The sequence below is a fragment of the Capricornis sumatraensis genome, chromosome 9 (assembly GCF_032405125.1).
Source record: "Capricornis sumatraensis isolate serow.1 chromosome 9, serow.2, whole genome shotgun sequence".
Classification (NCBI taxonomy): Eukaryota; Metazoa; Chordata; class Mammalia; order Artiodactyla; family Bovidae; genus Capricornis; species Capricornis sumatraensis.
Window position 1 is genome coordinate 86,253,331 of NC_091077.1, and position 26,011 is coordinate 86,279,341.

The window sequence follows — 26,011 nt, forward strand, 5'->3', positions numbered from 1 at the left end:
CAGAGGTAGAAATTGAGGGAGAAATTAGCAGAAAAAAATTAGACTGTAGAGACTATAAATGAAAGATGGAGAGGTCAAGGTGAATAGAAAAAGAAAAAAGGCAATAGAAAAAAAATAAAGAAGGCAAAACATTTAGCCTTTTTTGGAAAAAAATAAGTCACTGAAGACAGAAGACTGATTAAAGGGAGTACACAAAGAATAATAAGGATCAAGGCCTAGACCCATCCAATAAACAGAATGTGTAAAAAATCTGAAAATATCTCATCAGCAATGTGTGGTAATCTCTTTAGATGGAAAGGACAACAGTTCTCTAAGGCTGAATATAATGTAAGACAGTGGTATTAGGTTGATATATACAGACAGAGTAGACCTCTCCCACTGGTTGAGCAACTGATGTCTAACGATATGAGCTGATCTAATTTAGTATTTTTAAAAAGAATGGAGACCAGTTCAAAGCAATTGACAAAGATGCCTAGCATTAGGTTAGGCAGTAGGTGAGACTACAAGTTGTGTCTGCAGTGTAGGAACTACAAAATAGTATATATCGGTATGTAATTGGTGTTGGACTGCATTAAATATTGACCTTTAGATGCTAAAGAATTTCCAGAAAAGGGGATGGATGTAATTCTGCAAGTTAGTGAGTCTGACCTGGAATCTCAGGCAGAATAAATATGCTGTGTGTTAACCCAGAGCTGGTGATTACCTGCCAGTCCAACGTCTTATGTTCAGAGGCCAACAATGGTGTTGCATACCTTTTTCTTTTTAGCATATTATATTGGTTCTTAAACGTAAATGTGCAAATTTGGAGAATTCATTAAAACAAGAGTACTCCATTTTTCTGATTCAAGAGGGTCTGCGGTGGGGGTCTAAGAATTTGCATGTCTAACAAGTTCCTGGGATATTGCTGGTCTGAGATTATTACTGTGATTAGTCAGTCCTTCACTCTCTCTACTGCCAGAATGAAGGAGTCGTTAGGACTACCACTAATTGCATTGTCATTGATTTGGCAACCAGGCTTATGGAAATAGACATTTCTAAAGGAAAACATCTTGTGCGCACCTTGCCACCTCCTTCAACTGTCTTTTCCTTTTTTCCTTGGCCTCTTGTTACACAGCCCCTTTCCATCCTCAATGTGCTTCTTGTGGGTTTGACTATTACCCTTAGTAGAGAAAATATTAATCTCAAAGATCAATATTTAATGGTATTTAATGTGAAATTCCTCCTAGGAGAATGTAAAATAAAAGCAATATATATGAATCCAAAAGGTCTAATCACAGATACTGGAATTTCAAAAAAAAAAAAAAAATGGAAATGATTCCTCCACCTACCTTTACACATTTGTTGTTGAGTTGCTCAGTTGTGTCTCACTCTTTTGCGACCCCATGGACTGTACCCGGCCAGGTTCTTCTGTCCATGTGATGTCCACGTGTTCTTCCCTCCTCCCAGACAAGAACACTGGAATAGGTTGCAGTTTTCTTCTCCAGATATTCCCCAACCAGCGATCGAACCTCCGTCTCTGTCATTGCAAGCGGATTCTTTACAGCTGAGCTACCAGGGGAGCACACTTTTATACATATTCCACTATAAAAAACAAAACCCATTGTCTCTGGATATGTAAAGGGTGAATTTCAGTTTATTATTTTTGAGGATACATAATTGTAACTGACGCGTTGGCTCCTCCTTGACATTTGCTGGTTGAAACTGCTCTGTACATTCACACGTGTACCGTGGAGTGTGCCCTGCCGTGTTTTGTGTTTTGCGCAAAAAAGTGCATTGATTAGCGTTGTCTGGGGACCTCTCCTCTCCACACCTTATTATACCCAACAGACTTGCAGTGGCAAAGGTAGTGTATGTGGGTGTGAAAGAAAGGGAAAAGAAAGAAAAAAAGAATACAGGGAGAGTCGGAGAAGACAACAAAACGAGTACAGTCACAGAAATCCGACTCACAACTACTGTTTCTTCTAAAATTCTTAGCCCTCCCCATATGTCTCCCCAGTTATCCATTTCGTTCTGAGTCTTCAGTTCAGTTGCTCAGTAGTGTCTGACTCTTTGCGACCCCATGAATCGCAGCACGCCAGGCCTCCCTGTCTATCACCAACTCCCGGAGTTCACCCAAACTCTTGTCCGTCGAGCCGGTGATGCCATCCAGCCATCTCATCCTCTGTCGTCCCCTTCTCCTCTTGCCCCCAATCCCTCCCAGCATCAGGGTCTTTTCCTATGAGTGAACTCTTCGCATGAGTTTTAGAATCTATTTAAAAAAATTTCATTTTATTTTTTCTAGCTTGAAATAGTCATTTATATAATGAAAAGAGAACCGAAACACTAACAGGACTCTTTCGGACCTCCAGGCAGGTACCCCTCCAACTGCCACTCCCGCGGGCCCCGGCCGTCGGGTTTCTGCGCCGCCGGCCACGGCGTCCGCTCTACCGGTCGGGAAACGAGGAACTGGCTTTGCCGCATCTTTCTTTCTCTTTTCCTCCCTCTTCAAGAACCCCTCCTCGTCGCTCACAGGTTTTTACCGCGCTGAGCAGCCGCGTGCCGGGGACCCACTCCTCCCCTCCGCCGCCTAACCCGCCTCTCAGACAAAGCCCAGTCAGGCGGGCGAGCGCCACCGGCCACACCGACCGGCGAGGCGGCCGCGCCGCCACGCGCTTCCCCACTGGCTCGGGACTGCTAGCTTGGCCGCGCCTCCACGCGCTCCCCTCGGCTCGGGACAGCGAGCGCTGCCGCACACAGCGCGTCCCCGCCGCTTCCTTGCCTCCAGAGTCTTCCTTTCCCTCCTCCAGGCCCAGCACGCCACACCCCCACCCCAACCCACCGCCTCCGCGCGGGGAGTGCGCCTGCGCAGAAGCTGCCCTCTCGCCCCTCCCTCCCCGCCCTTCCTTCCCTCCGCCCCTCCTCCCGCGCCCCGCCTTCCTTTCTCTCGTCGATGTCACTTAGCGCTCCAGGTTGGGAGCCTTTAGGTTGATTTCCCCGCTACCCCGCCCCCCTTCCTCTTTTTCTCCCCACCCCTCCCGCCTCAGCCTGGTGGAGGATGAGGCGGCCGCAGTGGCCCCAGCCCCTGCAGCGGCACCGGCGGTGGTTGCGGTGGGGGTGGCCGGAACTGGGGTGGTGAAGAAGCGGTGGCGGCGGCGGCGGCTGAGGGAGCAGCAGCCGCCTCAAGCCGCTTTCCCCCCCACCTCGCTTCCCTTCCTCTTTAGTGCAGCCAGGAAGTTTTTCGCTTCTGTGCATGTGTGTGTGTGAGTGTGTGCGCGCGCGCTAGTGTGGGTGTGGAAGGTGAAGGTTTGGGCGGCGTTTGTGCAGGCGTTGGGGTTTTTTGCCCACTTCTCTTCCCGTAACCCGGGGAGCTCCCGAGCCTGGGCTGTGGCCCGGAGAGGGGGCGCGGCGGCAGCGGGCTCTCTCCTTTTGTTGTTGTTTCCTCCGCCCGGGGAGCTGAAGAGGGGACGCGCCTGGGTGGGGCGGCTCGGAGCCCGGGCCTGGTGGCCCCTGGGGGCTCCCGGGCGGGCAGGGTAGGGCCGCGTAAAGCGGGCTTCAACATGATGGCGGCCGAGGCCGGCGGTGAGGAGGGCGGCCCGGTCACCGCCGGGGCAGCGGGAGGCGGCGCGGCCGCGGCCTCGGGTGCCTACCCGGCGGTGTGTCGGGTGAAGATCCCCGCGGCCCTGCCCGTGGCCGCCGCCGCCCCCTTTCCTGGGCTGGCGGAGGCCGGCGTGGCCGCGACTCTGGGTGGCGGAGCCGCTCTGGGGTCAGGCTTCCTGGGACCTGGGTCTGTGGCGGGGGCCCCGGGGGGAGCCGGACTGTCAGCCGGAGGCGCTGCCGCCGGCGTAGCTGGTGTCGCCGCCGCCGCCGCCGGACCCAGCGGGGAGATGGCTGAAGCCAAAGGGACCACTTCGTTGCCCACTGAGACCTTCGGGGCCGGCGGCGGATTCCCTCCTCTGCCGCCGCCTCCTCCTCAGTTGCCCCCTTTGGGCGCTGGCCTGGGAACAGTGGACGAAGGTGACTCTCTGGATGGACCAGAATACGAGGAGGAAGAGGTGGCCATCCCGCTGACCGCTCCTCCGACTAACCAGTAAGTAAAGACCGGCGTTTTGGGGGAAGCTGACTCCTTGGAAAGAAATAGGAAAAACAGGTCTAGTTCTTTTCAGCTGTGACTCGTAGTGCTTTCAGCTGTGACTCGTGCTTTCAGCTGTGACTCGTTCAGAAAAAGTTCTGAAGCTCAAGGTTCCGTGCGTACGGATTTAATTTGATCACTCATCCTCCCTACAGGCACTCTCCCTGGCGTCTTGGTATATTTATTGCTCCTCTGGGAAGATGTAAAGTTTTCAAGATGGGAAGCATGGGAAAATGTGTATCCAGGGAGAACCGGATATGGTTCTGTCCCTTGCAGATTGAGGTGGCGTCCTGGGATTCAGCTGAGCTTGCAGCTACCGAGGCAGTCGTAGTCTGTATCAACCTAGTTGCATTCCCTGTTGAAGCTAGACGATTAGTGAGAAGCTTTGAATATTTGAGTGAATATCGTGGTAGTATTGTTTGAAACATGCCTTGGTCGGATTGCTTTGTTTTTGTTGCCCTGCAATTCCCGGCTTCTGGCTGTTGAAAGCGTTGCGATGCAGAAGTCTTTGGATTGCTTTTGAGAACGTGGGTCAGCGAGAAAGGAAAGTTCTGTTAATTACTGGTGTGGTTAAGGGCCTGTACTCCAACAGTATTTAACATGTGCAGTAGAATTCCCGTTTACTAATATGTTAGTGTAATTCTTCTGTAAGTTGAAACTTTGTAAGTACAGTATTGAAACGAACTAGAATTAATATCGTGCTTCCCTTCAACACCTTTTGTTGGTGGCAAATACAGTGTTCTATTTGAAAATTAATTTTGACAATCTTCTGCAGAATATACAGGACAAATGACTTACATATATATATAGTACTTTCTCCCTTGTTCTCTTCATAAGTGAACTTAGGTTTGGATCTTGAGAGGAACATGTTGATGGGCAGTAGGCAAAACTTGTTTTATAGATCCCTCATATCTGTCTTAATTGTCCTTTAGAATTTTGACAACCTTGGTGAGGTATCAGAGAAAGAAAGATTTGATTCCTGTGTTGACAATCACTCTAGACAGTTGAAGGTGTTTTTTTGTGTCTGTGTTTTTTTTTTTTTTTCTTTTTTTGGATAAGCTTCTTCAGAAAATTTAGAAAGGACTTAACAAATTAGGGCATTTTTGACTTAAGGCTACATATATCTTTTGATGGAAAAGTAAAGTTAATCTTATGTCAGCCATGGGACAGGGGAGTTTTATTCCTTTTATATTGTTCATCATGAGTTCAATTTTTTGTCTAATTTAATTTCTGCTTATCATTTCTTATCTACATATTGCAGACTTCTCTGAAGGTGTTCTGAAAGTATTAAAAATTAAAAATTTACAGCTCTGTTTACACATCTTCAAGCCTTTTTTCAAAACTACTTAAGTATTAAGGGCCCTGTGGTTATGATAAAGTTCAGCTTTTCATAATGAAAGAATATAGTCTTATGCTAGTTCTTAACTAAATTGAATAAGGCATATTTAGTGTGTTGCAGTTCTAAGTTTTTTTAAAAATAGAATTTATTTGTTAGAGCAGTTTTAGGTTCACCGTAGAAGTGAACAGAAAACACAGTGTTCCAATTAAATTTTTAATGAATATAAATGAGAACCTAAGAAAAATTATTCTTGTGAGAAATCCATTGTAAGATTTTCATCATTTGTGTTTGAGAATAAAAAATTATTTGTGTAACTCTGTATATGAGAATTGTTCATGTTCTAAAAAGTATCCTCTATTTCACTATAGTTTTTAAAAGTTGCCAACGAGAAGTACAAATTTCCCTCTCTTCTTTATCTTAAATATCAACCCAGACTTACTGGAGGCAATGCAGTGTAGGGGTTAAGGTGCAAAATCTGAAGTTAGACAAGATTTGGGTTGGAATCCTGACTCTGCTACTTACTAGCTGTGTGATCTTGCAAAGGTCAGGTTCCCCATCTGTAAAATGGGGTAATAATGCTATCTCCCTCATATGATACTTTTTAAGGTTAATGAGAAATCCCTGAATGTATTCAGCACAGTAACTGATACATAGTAAGTGTTCAGTAAATTGGCTCAAATAGTACATAATTTTATCATTAAATTGCTTGTCAATTGTATAGGAACTCCTATGCTAATAGCTATTTGAGAGAATGTTTTGAATTCCACGGGCCTGTCTACCATGATTAGTTATATCAAAATTTTTATTTTAACTTTATAAAGGCTTTCAGCAGGTGAAGCAGGTTTAGAGATGGAATTCTAATGTTTTCTCTAAATTCCTAATTTTAAATAAAGGGAAAAGCCTTAGAGACTTAGTTAATGTCAAATAATGTCAAACCTTTCATTAAAGTATTGAAGAATTTTTTTTGGCTAAATTAATATATGATTACCAGTGACTGGTCACTTTAGTTATTGATTACATGGTATTAAGGAGGTTCGAGTTCGCAGTGGTTTGTTAGATAGACTAGGGCTCCCGAGTCACAGAGTTTCAACAGTGTGTCCAGGTTGTTCGGTGCTGTTGGTCACAAAAGAATCAAGTATGTAGATCAATATGTAGATACACTAGTGCAAATATAATAACACTATTATTTTGTATCTTGTTTCTCTGTGTGCATGGTGAATCATTAGCCTCATGTTTATCACTGAGCTTTTTCATTCATTTGGTTAAGGCCAGAAGTTTAAGTTTGTATAATTGTAACTATTACATTTATTTAAATACTTTTTTCTTTTTTGCAAAATTTAGAAAAAAATTTTTAAAAGAAAAATATTTTCTGCATACATCTTTTTATGTAGAGAATGTCCTGTATCTAAAACAGCTAATAATTTTTTTTTTTTCCAAGAGAGAAAAGTTAAAGGAGTTTTTCAAAAAGTTAAAGGAGTTTTTCACTCATACTTCGTTTACTATAATGGAGCTTTTTGACGTGGTCCTCCTCTTACTTTCTTCCTCAGAGGTGAGGGGTGACAGTAAAGTAGTATAGCTCCTCTAGTCCACCTTCTGTTATGTATAGATATTTTAAACTGTGAGCCTGCAGTAGCAGGAGCTTCTTGGGCTGAATCCAGTTGAGAGATACACATTGCTTGCTCCTAGTGTATTTGGAGCATTGAGTGGATTAGTTGCCACTTTTAAAAACAGCAAAACTTCATGTTTAAGAAGTCTTGATTTCTAGCATCACTTGAGACTTGGCTTTACCTGGTTGCTGTTAGTGCTTGAGAATAGTTTTCTATAGCTGAGTAATGATTGCCCACCTTAAGTTCTGAGCTCTACAGTTAACTGTGGTCTCCACCAGGCCTGCTTCACCTTTGATATTATTTGTGTGGTGTCTGGCTAACTAGATCTTACCCTGGACCTAAGATGCAAGTTTTCTCAAGCCTGAAGGTGGAAGATAAAAGAAATAAGGAATGTAAATAATACTTTTCGTTTCCTTAAAAATCATCATACTGTTTGTATAAAAATATAAATCATTCTTAAGTCAAATCATTGTTAAATGTTAGTACTAAGACATGTAGTGTTCATTAACTTTGTCATTGATTGCGTTATAACTCTGGATGAGTCATAATTTCTTAATAAAAGCGGGAGTGAGAATTGCAGAGATTAGGTGTGGACATAGTGACCACAGAACCTGAACATGACCAGATATTTGTCTGAGTAGGAGAGCAGTGTAGTAGGGGCTTAATTTAAGAGAGAGCAATGAGTAAGATACTCCTTTTCTTCATGAGTCTCTCTTCCAAGAGAGTTTTCGATCTAGGAGAAAGTTAAATGGGCTTCCCTCTTAGCTCAGTTGGTAAAGAATTTGCCTGCAATGCAGGAGACCCTGGTTGGATCCTGGGTTGGGAAGAGCCACTGGAGAAGGGAAAGGCTACCCATTCCAGTATTCTGGCCTGGAGAATTCCCTGGACTGTATATGCCATGGGGTCACAAAGGGTCAGACACTATTGAGCAACTTTCACTTTCAGAAAATTAAGTAACTTCAATAGCTGAAGATAAATATCATGAGTAAAGTATGAGCACATGGTCATGGGGGTTAAAATAATAAGATGTATAATTAGAATCAGTAAGGTTTTAGAGGAAAAATAGCAGGTGTGTTTTCAGTGCTGCTTAGTTTATTCTGAACAAGAGGTAACTGATTCCTATAACCTTTGCCTAATGATTCTGTCAGGTAAAAAATAATTACAAATTAATGAAGATAATATTTTGACCTTGAGTAAAGTGTGTGTCTTCAGTTCAGTCACTCAGTCATGTCCGCCTCTTTGCGACCAACCTCATGGACTGCAGTATACGAGACTTCCCTCTCCATCACCAGCTCCCAGAGCTTGCTGAAACTCATGTCTGAGTTGGTGATGCCATCCAATCATCTCATCCTCTGTCGTCCCTTTCTCCTCCTACCTTCAGTCTTTCCCAGCATCAGGGTCTTTTTCAGTGAGTCAGTTCTTCGAATCAGGTGGCCAGAGTGTTGGAGTTTCAGCTTCAGCATCAGTCCTTCCAGTGAATATTCAGAACTGATTTCCTTTAGGATGGACTGGTTGGATCTCCTTGCAGTCCAAAGGACTTTCAAGAATCTTCTTCAACAACATGGATCAAAAGCATCGGTTTTTTGGCGCTCAGCTTCCTTTATGGTCCATATCTCACATCTGTACGTGACTACTGGGAAAACCATAGCCTTGGCTAGACAGACCTTTGTGGGCAAAGTTATGTTTCTGCTTTTTAATAATGCTGTTTCGTTTTGTCATAGCTTTTCTTCCAAGGAGCAACCTTTTTTTTTAATTTGTTTATTTTAATTGGAGGCTAATTGCTTTACAATATTGTAGTGGTTTTTGCCATACATTGACATGAATCAGCCATGGGTGTACATGTGTCCCCCATCCTGAACCCCCCTCCGACATCCGTCCCCATCCCATCACTCAGGGTTGTCCCAGTACACTGGCTTTGAGTGCCCTGTTTCATGCATTGAACTTGGATTGGTTATCTATTTCCCATATGGTAATATACATGTTCCAATGCTATTCTCTCAAACCATCTCACCCTTGCCTTCTCCCACAGAGTCCAAAAGTCTGTTCTTTACATCTGTGTCTCTTTTGCTGTCTCACATATAGGGTCATTGTTACCTTCTTTGTAAATTCCATATATATATATGTATGTGTTAATATACTGTATTGGTGTTTGTCTTTCTGACTTACTCCACTCTGTATAATAGGCTCCAGTTTCATCCATCTCATTAGAATTGATTCAAATGCATTCTTTTTGATAGCTGAGTAATATTCCATTGTGTATATGTACCACAGCTTTCTTATCCATTCATCTTTGATGGACATCTAGGTTGCTTCCATGTCCTAGCTGTTGTACACAGTGCTGTAGTGAACATTGGGGTACACATGTATCTTTCAATTCTGGTTTCCTCAGTGTGTATGTCCAGCAGTGGGATTGCTGGGTCATAAGGCAGTTCTATTTCCAGTTTTTTAAGGAATCTCCACACTGTTCTCCGTAGTGGCTGTACTAGTTTGCATTCCCAACAGTGTAAGAGGGTTCCCTTTTCTCCACACCCTTTCCAGCATTTTTTGTTTGTAGACTTTCTGATAGCAGCCATTCTGACTGGTGTGAGATGGTACCTCATTGTGGTTTTGATTTGCATTTCTTTGATAATGAGTGATGTTGAGAATCTTTTCATGTGTTTGTAAGCCATCTGTGTGTCGTCTTTGGAGAAATGTCTGTTTAGTTCTTTGGCCCATTTTTTGATAGGCTCATTTATTTTTCTAGTGTTGAGCTGCATGAGCTGCTCATATATTTTTGAGATTAATTCTTTGTCAGTTGCTTCATTTGCTATTGTTGTCTCCCATTCTGAAGGCTGTCTTTTCACCTTGCTTATAGTTTTCCTTTGTTGTGCAAAAGCTTTTAAGTTTAATTAGGTCCCAACTGTTTATTTTTGCTTTTTATTTCCATTACTCTAGGAGGTGGGTCATAGAGGATCCTGCTGTGATTTATGTCAGAGAGTGTTCTGCTTATGTTTTCCACTAGGAGTTTTATAGTTTCTGGTCTTACTTTAGATCTTTAATCCATTTTGAGTTTATTTTTGTGTACAGCATTAGAAAGTGTTCTAGTTTCATTCTTTTATAAGTGGTTGACCAGTTTTCCCAACACCAGTTTTTAAAGAGATTGTCTTTTCTCCATTGTATATTCTTGCCTCCTTTGTCAAAGATAAGGTGTCCATAGGTGCATGGATTTACCTCTGGGCTTTTAATTTTGTTCCATTGATCTATATTTCTGTCTTTGTGCCAGTACCATACTGTCTTGATGACTGTGGCTTTGTAGTATAGTCTGAAGTCAGGCAGCTTGATTCCTCTAGTTCCGTTCTTCTTTCTGAAGATTAGGAGCAAGCATCTTTTAATTTCATGGCTGCAGTCACTATCTGCAGTGATTTTGGAGCCCAAGAAAATAAATTCTGTTACAGTTTCCATTGTTTCCCCATCTCTTTGCCATGAAGTGATGGGACCGGATGCCATAATCTTAATTTTTTGAATGTTGAGTTTTAAGCCAGCGTTTTCAGTCTTTCACTTTCATCAAGAGGTTCTTTAGATCCTCTTCACTTTCTGCCATAAGGGTGGTGTCATCTGCATATCTGAGGTTATTGATATTTCTCCTGGCAGTCTTGATTTCAGCTTGTGCTTCTTCCAGCCCAGCATTTCTCATGATGTACTCTGCATATAAGTTAAATAAGCAGGGTGACAATATACAGCCTTGGCCTACTCCTTTCCCAATTTGGAACCAGTCCATTGTTCCATGTTCTGTTCTAACTGTTGCTTCTTGACCTGCATACAGATTTCTCCAGAGGCAGATAAGGTGGTCTGGTATTCCCATCTCTTTAAGAACTTTTCCGTAGTTTGTTGTGATCCACACAGTCAAAGGCTTTGGCATAGTCAATAAAGCAGAAGTAGATGTTTTTCTGGAACTCTCCTACTTTTTTGATGATTGGCCTTAATATTGGGTAAAGTGATTCCTCTTACCTTTCAGTTTGGTTTTAGCTATTCTAAGACTTGTGTCTTCACATAAAAATTTTACAACAGGCTTGTTCATGTCTACAAAAACTTTGTTGAAAATTTCATAGAAATTGCATTAAACCTTTAGATCAGTTTTGGAAGAGTTGACGTCTTTACTGTATTGACATGGTATGTCTGCATTTATATAGTTCTTTTTTCTTTAATCAGCGTTTTGTAATTAATAGTATATCAGTCCTGTATTAATAGGCTTCTCAGGTGTAACTAGTGGTAAAGAACCCACCTGTCAGTGCAGGAGATGTAAGAGACCTGGGTTTGATCCCTGGTTCAGGAAGATCCCCTGGAGGAGGGCTTGACATCCCACTCCAGTAGTCTTGCCTGGAGAGTCCCATGGACAGAGAAGCTTGGCAGGCTACAGTCCATAGGTTTGTACATAGTAGAACATGACTGAAGCAACTTAGTATGCATGCAGTCCTATATTATACCTGTTTAATTTGTACTAAATTTTTTTGTTTTCTTTGAAGCAATTCTGTTAATATTACTGTGTTAAGTTTCTACATGTTTATTGCTAGCATATAGAAATGTAGATTGATTTATGTATGTTGGTCTTGCACCTTTGACCTAGCTAAACTTATCTTTTAGTTCTAAGAGACTTTTTACAGATTCCATAGGATAGAAAATCATGTCAACTGCAGATAGGGAGTTTTTTTTTTTTTTCCTGATTTTTATGTTATTTCTTGTCATATACAGTGAGTGGAAATTCTGTACTGTTGAATGAGAGTGGTAAGAGCAGACATCCTTGCTTTGTCCCTTTGTCTTAGGTGGAAAGCATTTAAATGTTTTTTTGCCATCAAATATGATGTTAAATATAGTAGGCTTTTTTGAGAAGAGTGTATAGATACTCATAATTAAGTTGAGGTAGATCCATTCTGAAGGAGATCAGCGCTGGGATTTCTTTGGAAGGAATGATGCTAAAGCTGAAACTCCAGTACTTTGGCCACCTCATGTGAAGAGTTGACTCATTGGAAAAGACTCTGATGCTGGGAAGGATTGGGGGCAGGAGGAAAAGGGGACGACAGAGGATGAGATGGCTGGATGGCATCACTGACTCGATGGACTGAATCTGGGTCAACTCCGGGAGTTGGTGATGGACAGGGAAGCCTGGTGTGCTGCGATTCATGGGGTCGCAAAGAGTCGGACACGACTGAGCGACTGAACTGAACTGAGATTGCCTCTCTTCCTAGTTTACTCTGAGTTTTTAACCATGAGAGGGTGTTAGATATTTTCAAATTCTTTTTTGAGTCAATTTATGTGATCATATGATTTTTTTCTTTAGCATGTTGATGTGGTGGATTATACTGATTTTTTTTTTAAATATTGAACCAGCCTTGCATGCCTGGAATAAATCTCATTATAGTATGGTGTATGCTAAGCATTGCTGAGCTCAGGTTGTTGGTATGTTGAGAATTTTTGTCTTAATGAGAGAAATTCTTCTCTAGTTTTCTTGTGATATCTTTGTCTTGCTTCATTATTTGAGTAATACTAGCCTCATAGAAGGAGAAGGCAATGGCACCCGACTCCAGTACTCTTGCCTGGAAAATCCCATGGATGGAGAAGCCTGGTAGGCTGCAGTCCATGGGGTCGCTAAGGGTCGGACATGACTGAGCGACTTCACTTTCACTTTTCACTTTCATGCATTGGAGAGGGAAATGGCAACCCACTCCAGTGTTCTTGCCTGGGGAATCCGGGGGACGGGGGAGCCTGGTGGGCTGCCGTCTATGGGGTCGCACAGAGTCGGACACGACTGAAGTGACTTAGCAGCAGCAGCAGCCTCATAGAATGGGGTAAGGACATGTTCCCTCTTCTGCTCTTTGGAAGAGTTTTTGATGTATTGGTATTAATATTTGGTAGAATTTTCAGTGAAAACATTTCAGCCTGGGATTTATTATTTCTTTTGGAGATTTAAAATTATGAATTCACTTTAAAATGGTTATATAAGTTATGTTTATTTTATTTTGGCAATATGTGCTTTGGGGTTTTTTTTTTTTTTAAGTTTCTTGAGGAATTTAAGATTACTGATTTGAGACTTTTCCTGTTTCCCAAAGTAAGCATTTAATGCTGTGGCTTTCCCTCTTAACCTTTTTGGCCTTGCATATTCTGTATCTTTTTATATGTTGTGTTTTGAGGCATTATACCATCCCTGATAGCTCAGTTGGTAAAGAATCCGCCTGCGATGCCGGAGACCCCAGTTCAATTCCTGGGTTGGGGAGCTCCCCTGGAGAAAGGGAATGGCTACCCACTCCAGTATTCTGGAGAATTCCATGGACTGTATAGTTCATGGAGTCACAAAGAGTTGGACATGACTGAGCAACTTTCACTTTCAGTAGTAGCTAGGCCGTTTTTAATGGTAGCCATGCCTGAGGGTTCTAATTGAGCCATATTCTTGCCATCACTTCTATTTTCTGTTTTTTATTTTTCTTTTTGGATAATAGCTATTCTGATTGGTGTGAATGGTTTCTCATTGTGTTTTGATTTGCATTTTTCTACTGAATAGTGATATGGAGCATCTTTTCGTGTGCTTTCTGTCCATTTGTATATTTTCTTTGGAGAAATATCCAAGTCCTTTGCCCATTTTTTAATCAGGTTTTTTCGGTTGAGTTTTGGGAATTCTTTATATATTCTGATTATCAGTCCCTCTTTGGATAACTGGTTTGCAGATATTTTCTTTTGTTCTGAGAGTTTGCTTTTTTACTTTGTTGATAATATCTTTTAATAAACAGGTTTTTAACTTTGATTTCTAGTTTTTTATGAACTCCAGTATTTTATGCCTATATAGTTTTATGCCTATATATTTTATGCCTATATAGTTTTTATTTCACCCATTTATTATGATTAGGTTTTAACTCTTGAGAAGAATAGTAGTCTGTTGAGTCTATTTACCCATATTTTTGCTTTTCCCATTGTCCTTTCTTCTTCACGTGCCAAGAGTCTTGTTTTATCAGTTGAAGAACTTTTTTAGCCACTCTTGAAGAATGTCTGCAAATGACAGATTCTTTTAGTTTTTCGTTTGCCTGCTATGTCTTTGTTTTCCCTTAATTCCTGAAAGATAATTTTGTCAGATACAAAATTAATGGTTGAGAGTTCTTTTTTCAGTGCTTGAAAATTTTTTTGTTACTTTCTTTGCCCTATGTGGTTTCAGATGAGAAAACGATCATTTGAGTTTGTGTGCCCTACATCCTTTCTATGTAGTTGCTTTCAAGATTTCCTTTGTTTTCAGATACGTGTGTCAAGTTGTAATATCTGTGGGTTTACCTGTCTGTGGTTTGCTCAGTTTAATACATAGATTTACACCTTTCTCCAGATTTGGAAGTTTTCAGCCATTGTTGAATATTCTTCTCTCTACTCTTTCCCTTCTCTTCATAGGACGCTAATGAATGGATGTAGGTCTTTTCATTATTGTCCCATCCATCTATGAAACGTTGTTTTCAATGATATTTCTTTTTATCTTTTTTTCTGTCGTTCAGATTGGGTAAATTCTGTTGATCTGTCCTGTAATTCCCACTGTTGAGTGCATCTAAAGAGTTTTTAGTTTTCTTTCTTATTGTAGTTTTCAATTCTGTAATTGCCATTTGGTTCAGTTTTTAAAATCATTTCTATTTCTTGGCTTGAATTTTGTCTAAGAGAATTTGTAATTGATGGAGAAATTTTATGATAGCTGCTTTACAATCTTTGTCGGATAATTCTAACATCTAATTCATATCAGTATTGGCTCTGTTGATTGCTTTTCATTCAAGTAGTGATTTTTGTTGTTTTTACTGTGATGGGTGATTTTTTATTGTATTTTGGACATTGTGTTTTCCATGTAGTTTCTTAAAATCACTTTGTCCCCCTTTTTGTTGTTGCTATTAGTCACTCAATTATGTGCAATCTTTGCAACCCATGGACAATAGTCTGCCAGATTCCTCTGTCCATGGGATTCTCCAGGCAAGAATACTGGAGTGGGTTGCCATTTCCTTCTCCAGGGGATCTTCCCGACCCGAGGATTGAACATGGGTCTCCTGTATTGCAGACAGGTTCTTTACTGTCTGATCCACCAGGAAAGCCCTTGTCCCCTTAGTATGATTAATATATACTTACTGTAGAAAATGGGGACTATTGGAAAATACAAAGAAAAATTTCACTTTATTTTTATTGCCAAAGGTAGTTCCTATTAAATTTTCATATAAATATGTAACATATATGTGAAAGGGAATAAGTACAGGTATAGCTTGGAGATATGATACTCTGAGTTCCATTCCAGACCACCACAACAAAGTGAATACAGCAATAAAGCAAATCGTGTGAATTTTAACATTCTATTAATTTCAATATATTCATGTTAAAATTATAGTTGCAGTGTACTGTCATGTCTGTTAAGTGTACAATAGCATTATGTCTGAAAAAAGTACATACTTTTTAAATTAAAGATATTTTTGGTTAAATATTTTGTTGCTAAAAAGAAATGTTAACTGAACCTTCAGTGAGGGAAAGTAGTAACATCAAGGATCACTGAGCAAGTTTCACCATAACAAATAAAATAATAATGAAAAAGTTGAAATATTGCGAGAATTGCCAAACGTGATACAGAGACATAAATTGAGCAACTGCTGTTGGAAAGATGGTGCTGACAGATTTGCTTCTTGGAGGGTTACCACAAACCTTCATTATGTACAAAAGCACAACTATCTACAAAGGACAACAAAGTAACGAACAATACAGTGAGATATTCCTGTGTATATTTTCATTCTCCCAGATATAACTGTAGCTGACACTTTCACATGTGAGGAAATTGAGGTAAGGAGAGTTTTAGGTAACTTTCTCAGGTCACAGAACTTCCAAATGACTCAGATGCAAGCTTGTAATCCCTAGGTCTATGCTTTTAACCACTGTAGTCCCATCTGTTTTATCCTGTTTTTTGCTTTTCCTTACTACTTCAGAAAAATTGTTTCAACTGAAAATTGAACTTATTTTGGGAGGGATAGTCAATCAACTAACAGCCCTCTAAAAGACATGGTGAATAGTGTTTAAGTAGTTCAGCTTATACATCTGTAGATATTTGAATATGTCTAGGTGCATACATGTGTATATTTATGTATTTTGGAAGATTATCTTAGAGAAAGGAGTTTTGATACCTCTGTTTTAGGCACTCACTTGGGGATGTTTAAATAAATACCTCTTTATATTTAAATGCAAAGCAATAATAGGCTTTTTTTTTTTCTTTTTGTAAAGTTTTATCTTCTTTGAAAAAGAGGTGGTTGGTTTTTGGTTTTGTTTTTTAAAGTAAATCATTGTTAGTTTCCTTACTCATTTATTGAGGAGCAAATTGTGTAGAAATTATTCCACACATTATCTCACTTGAGTGACAGTAAGGTCACCATCACATATATGCAGTGAGCTCGGTTGTTTACCCATAACACTGAGCTTTAGGGTAACTGCCTAAGCATGGATTTAGGGGAAATTCCTAATTACTATGTTAAAGAGTGATTGTATGAGAGTTTAGGAATAATTCACTGCCTTTTAGTTTCTACGTAAGAAAACTAATCCAGGTATCTATAGTGCAATTGTTACTGTATGTATTTTTACTTACTTTTTCACAGCAATGGTAAGGTGATGGTAAGAGAAATTAAATTTAAATCTTCTTTAGTTCTTTGGAATCCTGTGGAATTCTCTGCATTTGTCATTGCCTGCAATTAAATATTCCTTAATGGTGTGCTTTATGTTTGCTTTTTTAGTCATTACATAAATTAACTATTCATGGAATTCAGGAATAAAGAACATTTACAGGGGACTGTATCCTTTAGTTAGTACTGGAATACATGAATATTATCCTCAGAATATTTTCATCATGAACCCTTTTTTGAAAAAAGTGAATAGTATTTATAATATTTAATCATTTCATTTTGCTACTGTTTTTTGGGGACCTATTCTATGTAATTTGATAATATAACATTTAACATTGTAGAGTCAGAAATCATACAAAGTCTTAGAGTCCTGAGGAGAAATAGTACATTTTATTAAATTAGTGTTATCTCTCATGGAAATGGTATTATTTGCTTAGGGCACAGGGACTGAGTACAGTGGAAGAAAAATTGAATATAAAAGCTAGCAGACATATGTTGTAAATGCAATGGTAAGGAGGCTGAGCATTCTTTTGTAGATGTGTGGAATTATAGAATGCTGTCTTTTTCTACTTTTTAAAACTTAAAAAAAAAAAAAAGATTTCAGTTAATTTGCCTTTTTCTTCTTTCTCCACTTCAGTGTAATCATCTCCTGTGATGGTTCTTTTCTCTTTTCTAAATTGCTTTAGAATCTAACACTTTTTTTAATCTCCTGTGGCTTCAAACCCTCATTTTTTCTTTCATCCTGTTGGAGTAATCATTAATTTTTCCATGTCCCATGTCTGTTTCTCTGCTAACTAATAACTCCTTTAATGGCTTTGAAAATTTCCGAATTTCATTTAAGTAAAAATTAAGAAATTTATTGTACATTGTGACAGAACTTGTGTGTGTGTGTAAAATGTGAAGTCAGGTGGGCCTTAGAAAGCATCACAATGAACAAAGCTAGTGGAGGTGATGGAATTCCAGTTGAGCTGTTTCAAATCCTGAAAGATGATGCTGTGAAAGTGCTGCACTCAATATGCCAGCAAATTTGGAAAACTCAACAGTGGCCACAGGACTAGAAAAGGTCAGTTTTCATTCCAGTTCCAAAGAAAGGCAATGCCACAGAATGCTCAAACTACCACACAATTGCACTCATCTCACATGCTAGGAAGGTAATGCTCAAAATTCTCCAAGCCAGGCTTCAGCAGTACGTTAACCGTGAACTCCCTGATGTTCAAGCTGGTTTTAGAAAAGGCAGAGGAACCAGAGATCAAATTGCCAACATCCGCTGGATCATGGAAAAAGCAAGAGAGTTCCAGAAAAACATCTATTTCTGCTTTATTGACTATGCCAAAGCCTTTGACTGTGTGGATCACAATAAACTATGGAAAATTCTGAAAGAGATGGGAATACCAGACCATCTGACCTGCCTGTTGAGAAATCTGTATGCAGGTCAGGAAGCAACATTTAGAACTAGACATGGAACAACAGACTGGTTCCAGATAGGAAAAGGAGTACGTCAAGGCTGTATATTGTCATCCTCATTTAACTTCTAAGAGTACATCATGAGAAACGCGGGGCTGGAAGAAGCACAAGCTGGAATCAAGATTTCCGGGAGAAATATCAATAACCTCAGATATGCAGATGACACCACCCTTATGGCAGAAAGTGAAGAGGAAGTAAAAAGCCTCTTGATAAAAGTAAAAGAGAGTGAAAAAATTGGCTCAAAGCTCAACATTCAGAAAACGAAGATCATGGCATCTGGTCCCATCACTTCGTGGGAATTAGATGGGGAAACAGTGGAAACAGTGTCAGACTTTATTTTTTGGGGGTTCCAAAATCACTGCAGATGGTGATTACAGCCATGAAATTAAAAGACGCTTACTCCTTGGAAGGAAAGTTATGACCAACCTAGACAGCATATTCAAAAGCAGAGACATTACTTTGCCAATGAAGGTCCATCTAGTCAAGGCTTTGGTTTTTCCAGTGGTCATGTATGGATGTGAGAGTTGGACTGTGAAGAAAGCTGAGCGCTGAAGAATTGATGCTTTTGAACTGTGGTGTTGGAGAAGACTCTTGAGAGTCCCTTGGACTGCAAGGACATCCAACCAGTCCATTCTAGAGGAGATCCGCCCTGGGATTTCTTTGGAAGGAATGATGCTAAAGCTGAAGCTCCAGTACTTTGGCCACCTCATGTGAAGAGCTGACTCATTGGAAAAGACTTTGATGCTGGGAGGGATTGGGGTCAGGAGGAGAAGGGGATGACAGAGGATGAGATGGCTGGATGGCATCACTGACTCGATGGACTGAATCTGAGTGAACTCCGGGAGTTGGTAATGGGTAGGGAGGCCTGGCGTACTGTGATTCATGGGATCACAGGGAGTCGGACATGACTGAGCGACCGAACTGAACTGAAATGCAGGAAAAAAAAAACACCCCAAATTTTAATTGCTGCTTCTGATACATTTGACTTTCTTTTTAACTCTGTTTTGTTCCACTTAAAAAAAAAAGATAACAAAACTGGTGGAGAGTAGCTAAATTGAATTTGAGGCTCCCAGCAGTTAGAAAAACTGCTTTATATTACTGCTTGCATGATTTTATAAATACAGATTTTTCTGTACACTCTCTCTGAGACCTTTTTGTAACTCTTGTCTAAAGGAATAGTGGCTTTCAAATCTAATTTTGACCATGACTCACCAAAATAAATAGATTTTACATTTGTGACCCAGCACACACACGTAAACAAACATAACGAAACAGAGTGCATCACAGGTAGTAAGGGTAAACGCTCTTTACTGTTCTGTTCTGTTTCACTTTATTGAAAAACAGCAACAATAACAACAAAAAACTGATTGAGACCTACTGATTTCTTGACCCAGTGGCTTGAGATGGGAAAATTAAAGCTTTAGTCTGCCATACTATGACGTTTACACTGTTCTCCAGTATTTACTTTTTATTAATACTATTCTGTCTATTCCTTCAATTTGCTGTGCTAATTTCTGTCTCTCTATTTGCTATTTATTCAGTGTGGAGTGCCCTCTCTCTTCCTTGATTGTGTGACGAACTTCATTCATTTTTCTGAAGATAGCTGAGATGTTACTGAATGGCATGCAGAATGATAGAAATTTTCTTTTGAAGGAATGATAGTGATCTCATCACACAAACTTGGCAAGAAGCGTTTTCTTAGAAAAGTAAAACACAGTATATCAGTTGAATTAACATGATGAATTAAAGATGCTTTCTGTTTAGGAAGACATGACAGTTACCAGTTAGTGGTATTGACATGTTTAAAGTGGAAGTTGTAGCAGGTGACATAGTCATAATGGACTCATAGGAAATGATTTATTAAGGGTGATTGTGTCAGTGATCATCTAAGTTCAAGGGAATCGGAGCCCAGGGATGAAACCTCTTTGTTTCTGGTGCACTTATTTTTCTATCTTTTTATAGACATCCACATATTGTATATTATTTTTACTAACCTCTCAGTTACCTGCAGAGTTGATGTCACTTTCCTCCTAATACTCATATGTCCTAAGAATAAAGGCAGTAGCTCACATCGTACTCGTATATCCTCAATTATTCCTATGTCCTATATCTATTTGTTTAATTCTTTTTAATTTTTATATCTCTTTAGTTTCCTTTAATCTAGAACTGTTCTCCCAACTTTTCTTCCATGATACTGACCTTTTTCAAAAGTCTGGACAGCTGTTTTGCAGGACACATCTCAATTTATATTTGTCTGATTGTTTCCTCATAATTATATTCAGGTTAAACGTTCTTGGCAGGAATACTCCATTGGTCATGAGTTATTGGTACGTCATGTCCAGGACATATGATGTCACTTGTCTTATTGATGACATATATAAGTTCAAACTTGGTTTAGGTAGATTCACCATATTTTGCTATTAAAGGTAATTAATAAATAATGCATACCCATGGGTTTTTAATCATCATTGATTTTTACCTGAATCAGTTATTACTCTATTGTACTGTAAAATGGTGATTAGTGTTTTTTTCTATTTATCATTGCTTTGAAACTTATTAGCATTCTTTGGTATACAATGTTTGTGATTATAATTTGGCTTCCCATTTAACTGGCTTGCTAGGGGGGCTAAGCTGGGAAGAGATGTATGAAGGCATTTATTTTGTTAATAGAAAACTTGTTTTGGTTTCTTAGTCATTTGTGAGCTTTGTAAGGATGGATCAACAACCTGAAATGCAGGCCACTCTTGAAACTTGACTAGTTTGAATTTGAGTAGCAGATCCTGGGGAAGTAAAGTCTCTTGGCAGCCACCAAGTTAATTCTGTCTAGCACGTTACCCTTTTGTTTCATTAACAGTGATCTTTTCAAGATAATAAGGGCTGCTGCTGCTGCTGTTGCTGAGTCGCTTCAGTCGTGTCCGACTCTATGCGACCCCATAGATGGCAGCCCACCGGGCTCCCCCGTCCCTGGGATTCTCCAGGCAAGAACACTGGAGTGGGTTGCCATTTCCTTCTCCATTGCATGAAAGTGAAAAGTGCAAGTGAAGTCGCTCAGTCGTGTCCAACTCTTAGCGACCCCATGGACTGCCTCCCACCAGACTCCTCCATCCATGGGATTTTCCAGGCAAGAGTGCTGGAGTGGGGTGCCATCGCCTTCTCCCAATAAGGGCTAGGAGGATGCATTTCAGAAAAGGTGTTGAGTTTAATGTTGAAGATGATGATTAACAGGAATTCTATTTGAATAAAATGGTAAATGCTTATAGATATGATTAAGGGGCGGTATTGTTTTTTTCTGACTCACTTTTTTTTAAGGTAATAAACTTAATTTTTTCAGCAATTTAAAGTTCAAGGAAAAATTGAACAAAAATTACAGAGAGTTATTATATATTCCCTGTCCCGACACATGTACATCATCCCCTGCTATCAACATCCTACCCTGCAGTGGCACATTTGTTGCAACTGATGAACCTTCTTTAACACATCCTTATCAAAGTTCATGGTTTATATTTCAGTTCACCCCTGGTGTTTTACATTTTAGGGGTTTTGACAAATGTAAATGACATATGTCCACCACGGCTGTAGCACAGGGAATAGTTTCACTGCTTATTCTAGTCTTCCCTCCCCTTCCTGCCACTGGCAACCCTTGGCAGCTTTTTTTTTTTCACTGTCTCCATGGTTTTACTTTAAACCTTTTCCAGAATGTTACATAGTTGGAACCTTACAGTATCAAGCCTTTTCAGTTTGATTTCTCCAGTCCATCCTAAAGAGATCAGTCCTGGATGTTCCTTGGAAGGACTGATGCTGAAGCTGAAACTGCAATACTTGGGCCACCGGATGCAAAGAGCTGACTCATTGGAAAAGACCCTGATGCTGGGAGGGATTGGGGGCAGGAGGAGAAGGGGACGACAGAGGATGAGATGGCTGGATGGCATCACTGACTCAATGGACGTGAGTTTGAGTGAACTCCGGGAGATGGTGATGGACAGGGAGGCCTGGCGTGCTGCGATTCATGGGGTCGCAAAGAGTCAGACACGACTGAGCGACTGAACTGAACTGAAGGTTCCTGTATGTATCTTCATTGCTTGGTAGCTCATCTCTTTCTAGTGGTGAATATTTTTGTATTGTCTGGATGTTCCTCAGTTTATTTATCCCTTCGCCTACTGAAGGACATCTGGTTTGCTTCCATATTTTGGCAGTTAACCAATACAGCCTCTGGGCTTCGCTCATGACTCAGCAGTAAAGAATCTGCCTGTTAATGCAGGAGATGCAGGTTCAGTCCCTGGTTCTGGACGATCTCCTGGAGAAGGAAATGGCAACCCACTCCAGTATTTGTGCCAGGAAAATTCCATGGGCAGAGAATCCTGGTGGGCTACAGTCCATAGGGTTGCGATTAAGCACGCATGAGCATGTAGGCTAACTTAAGGCTTAACAAAGCTGCTATAAACATCCATGTATAGGTTTTTATATGGGTAGGTTTTCAGTTCATATGGGCAAATACCAAGGAGCATAATTGTTCAGTTTTATGATAAAGAGTATGTTCCAGTAGTCATGTATGGATGTGAGAGTTGGACTGTGAAGAAGGCAGAGCGCCGAAGAATTGATGCTTTTGAACTGTGGTGTTGGAGAAGACTCTTGAGAGTCCCTTGGACTGCAAGGAGATCCAACCAGTCCATTCTGAAGGAGATCAGCCCTGGGATTTCTTTGGAAGGAATGATGCTAAAGCTGAAACTCCAGTACTTTGGCCACCTCATGCGAAGAGTTGACTCATTGGAAAAGACTTTGATGCTGGGAGGGATTGGGGTCAGGAGGAGAAGGGGATGACAGAGGATGAGATGGCTGGATGGCATCACTGACTCGATGGACTGAATCTGAGTGAACTCCGGGAGTTGGTAATGGGTAGGGAGGCCTGGTGTACTGTGATTCATGGGATCACAGGGAGTCGGACATGACTGAGCGACTGAACCGACCGACCCACCAATGTTTAGTTTGGGGGCTTCCCAGTGGCGCTAGTTGTAAACAACCTGCCTGTCAATGCAGGAGACAGAGATGCCGGTTTAATTCCTGGGTCTGGAAGGTCCCCTGGAGGAGGGCATCGCAGCCCACTCCAGTATTCTTGCCTGGAGAATGCTATGGACAGAGGAGCCTGGTGGGCTATAGTTTAGTTTTTAGGAAACCCTAAAAGTGCTGTCTAAAGTTGCTGTACTATTTTGCATTCCCGCCATCAGTGAATGAAAGTTCCTATTGCTCACCATTCAGGCAAGCATTTGTGTTGTCAGTGTTCCAGATTTTGGCCATTCTGATAGTTGTCAGTCCTTTGCTAAATGTCTTTTGCAAATATTTTTTCCAAGTCTGTGGCTTGCCTTCTCATTCTCCTGACATTGTCTTTCATAGGTCAGAAATTTTGATTTATAAAGAAGTTTAGTTTACCTGTTATTTCTTTTAATGCCTTTGATGTTGTATCTTGAAGGTCATCTCAGTATCCACTGTTGCTTAGATTTTTACCTATGTTATCTTTCAGGAGTTTTATGGTTTTGTGCTTTATATTTAATTTTGTGATCTTTTGGAGTTGATTTTTGTGAAGGATATAAAGTGTGCCTAGATTGTTTTTGTTGAAAAGACTATCTTTCCTCCGTTGTATTGCTTTTGTTCTTTTTCTAGTATCAGTTTGACTATATTTATGTGGATCTGGTCCTGGGTTTTCTTTTTGTTTTCCATTGATCTGTCTGTTATTTCACCAGTACAGTCTTGTCTTGATTAGCGTGGCTTTGTAGTAAATCTTGAAGTTAAATAATGTCAGTCCTCTGACTTTGTTTTTCTTTTTCAATATTGAGCTGGCAGTTCTGGGTCACTTTTGCCTTCTTATATAAACTTTGTATTAGTTTGTTGATGTCTGTAAAATAACTTGCTGGGGTTTTGAATGGGATTCCCTTAGAATGTAGGTCAAGTTAGGAAGAAATGACATAACAATATTGAGTCTACCTATCTCTGTACATGGAATATCTCTCCATTTATTTAGTTCCTCATTGATTTTGTTCACGTTTTGTAGTTTTCCTCATGTAGAACTTGCACGTGTTAGATTTATATCTGAGCATTTAATTTTTTGTAGTGCTAATATAAATGGTAATATGTTGTAAGTTTAAAATTCTACTTGCTCATAGCTTGTATATAGGAAAGTTGTTGGCCTCTATATATTAACATTGTATCCTGATGTCTTGCTAAAATCTCTCATTAGTTCTAGTGGAGTTTTTGTTGATTCATTTGGATTTTCTTCATGGATAGTCAAGTCATATGTGAACAATGAAGTTTTTATTTCTTCCCAGTTATGTGAGTTGTAGTTCCTTTTCTTGTCTAAGCATTAACTTTTCCAGGACAACATTGACAAGGAGTGATGTGAAAAGACTTCTTGACTTGTTTTTGATCTTAGTGAAATGGTGAAAAATTGGTTTTTTCACCATTTTAAGTGTGATGTCACTTGTAGGTTTTTTGGTAAAGTTCTTTAAAGTTGTGACATCTTTTATCTAGTTAAAGAAGTTCCTTTGTGTTTCTAGATTTTTGAGTGATTTTCTCATCATTAATGGGTGCTGGATTTTGTCATATTTTTTCTGCATCTGTATACTCATGATTTTTTTCTTTAATGTGATGATGTGGTGGACTACATTGATTAATTTTCAATTGTTGAACCAGCCTTGCATACTTGGGATAAGTCTCACATTATCATGGTGTATAATTATTTTAATATATTGTTGGATTTGATTTACTAACATTTTGTTAAAGAATTTTATATCTGTGTTCATGAGATATTCGTCTACAGTCTCTTCTTGAAGTGTCTTTGTCTGGTTTTGGATTTAGGTTAATGCTGGCCTCACGGAAACAAAGTATTCTCTCTACTTCTAGTAGAGAATTTTATTCTCTCTTCTGTCTTCTGGAAGAGATTATAGAGAATTGGTATAATTTCTTTAAATGTTTGATGTTTCGTAGAATTAACCAGTAAATTCATCTAGGCCTGGTGCTTTCTGTTATTGGAGGTTATTAATTATTGATTGTTTTTTTAGTAACTATAGGCCTATTTATGTCATCTGTTTGATCTTGTGTGAATTTTGGCAAATTGTGTTTTTCACAATTGATCCATTTGATCTGGGTTATCAAATTGAGTGTAGAACTTTTCATAGGGTTCATTTATTATTCTTTTAATGTCCAAAGAATCAGTCATGATGTTTTGTCCTTAATTTGTGATATTATTAATTTGTGTCTTTTTCCTTTTTTCTTGGCCAGGTTAGAGGTTTATATTAGCTTTATAGGTCTTTTCAGAGAACCAGCTTTTGGATTCATTGGTTTTTCTCTGTTGATTTCCTATTTTCAATTTCCAAAAACCTGAGTTTTGCTCTAATTGATGTTTATTCTCTTCTTTCGGTTTATTTGCTTTTTTTCTAGTTTCCTAACATGGAAGCTTAGACTACTGATTTCATATCTTTTCTAATTTATTTAGTTAATGCTGTAAATTTCCTTCTAAGAACTGTTTATGCTACATCCTGCAAATTTAATGTCTTATTTTCATTTAGTTAAAAATATTTTTAAATTTCTTGAGATTTCTTCTTTGATGCATTTGTTATTCAGAAGTGTGTTTAATCTCTAAACATTTTGGAATTTTTGAGCTGTTTCTATTAATTCCTTTTTTATCCCATTGCTGTATAATCTCTAATTTTAAACTTGTTAAGATAATTTTATGGCCCATGCTAGAGTTGGTCTATAAAGAAAGCTGAGCGCTGAAGAATGGATGCTTTTGAATTGTGGTGTTGCAGAAAATTCTTGAGAGTCCCTTGGACTGCAAGGAGATCCAATCAGTCCATCCTAAAGGAGA

General features: G+C 39.7%; 1 protein-coding gene across 1 annotated transcript in view; it reads left to right on the forward strand.

Annotated features, from left to right (window-relative positions):
- Positions 1 to 3,412: 3,412 nt before the first annotated feature.
- The window catches only part of RASA1 (RAS p21 protein activator 1), a 101,728-nt gene continuing 79,129 nt past the window's right edge, over positions 3,413 to 26,011 (forward strand). The window contains exon 1 of the mRNA XM_068980935.1: positions 3,413 to 4,066. Within this exon, the coding sequence (XP_068837036.1) occupies positions 3,537 to 4,066 (530 nt within the window). The 5' untranslated portion in view covers positions 3,413 to 3,536. The remainder of the gene's footprint in view (positions 4,067 to 26,011) is intronic.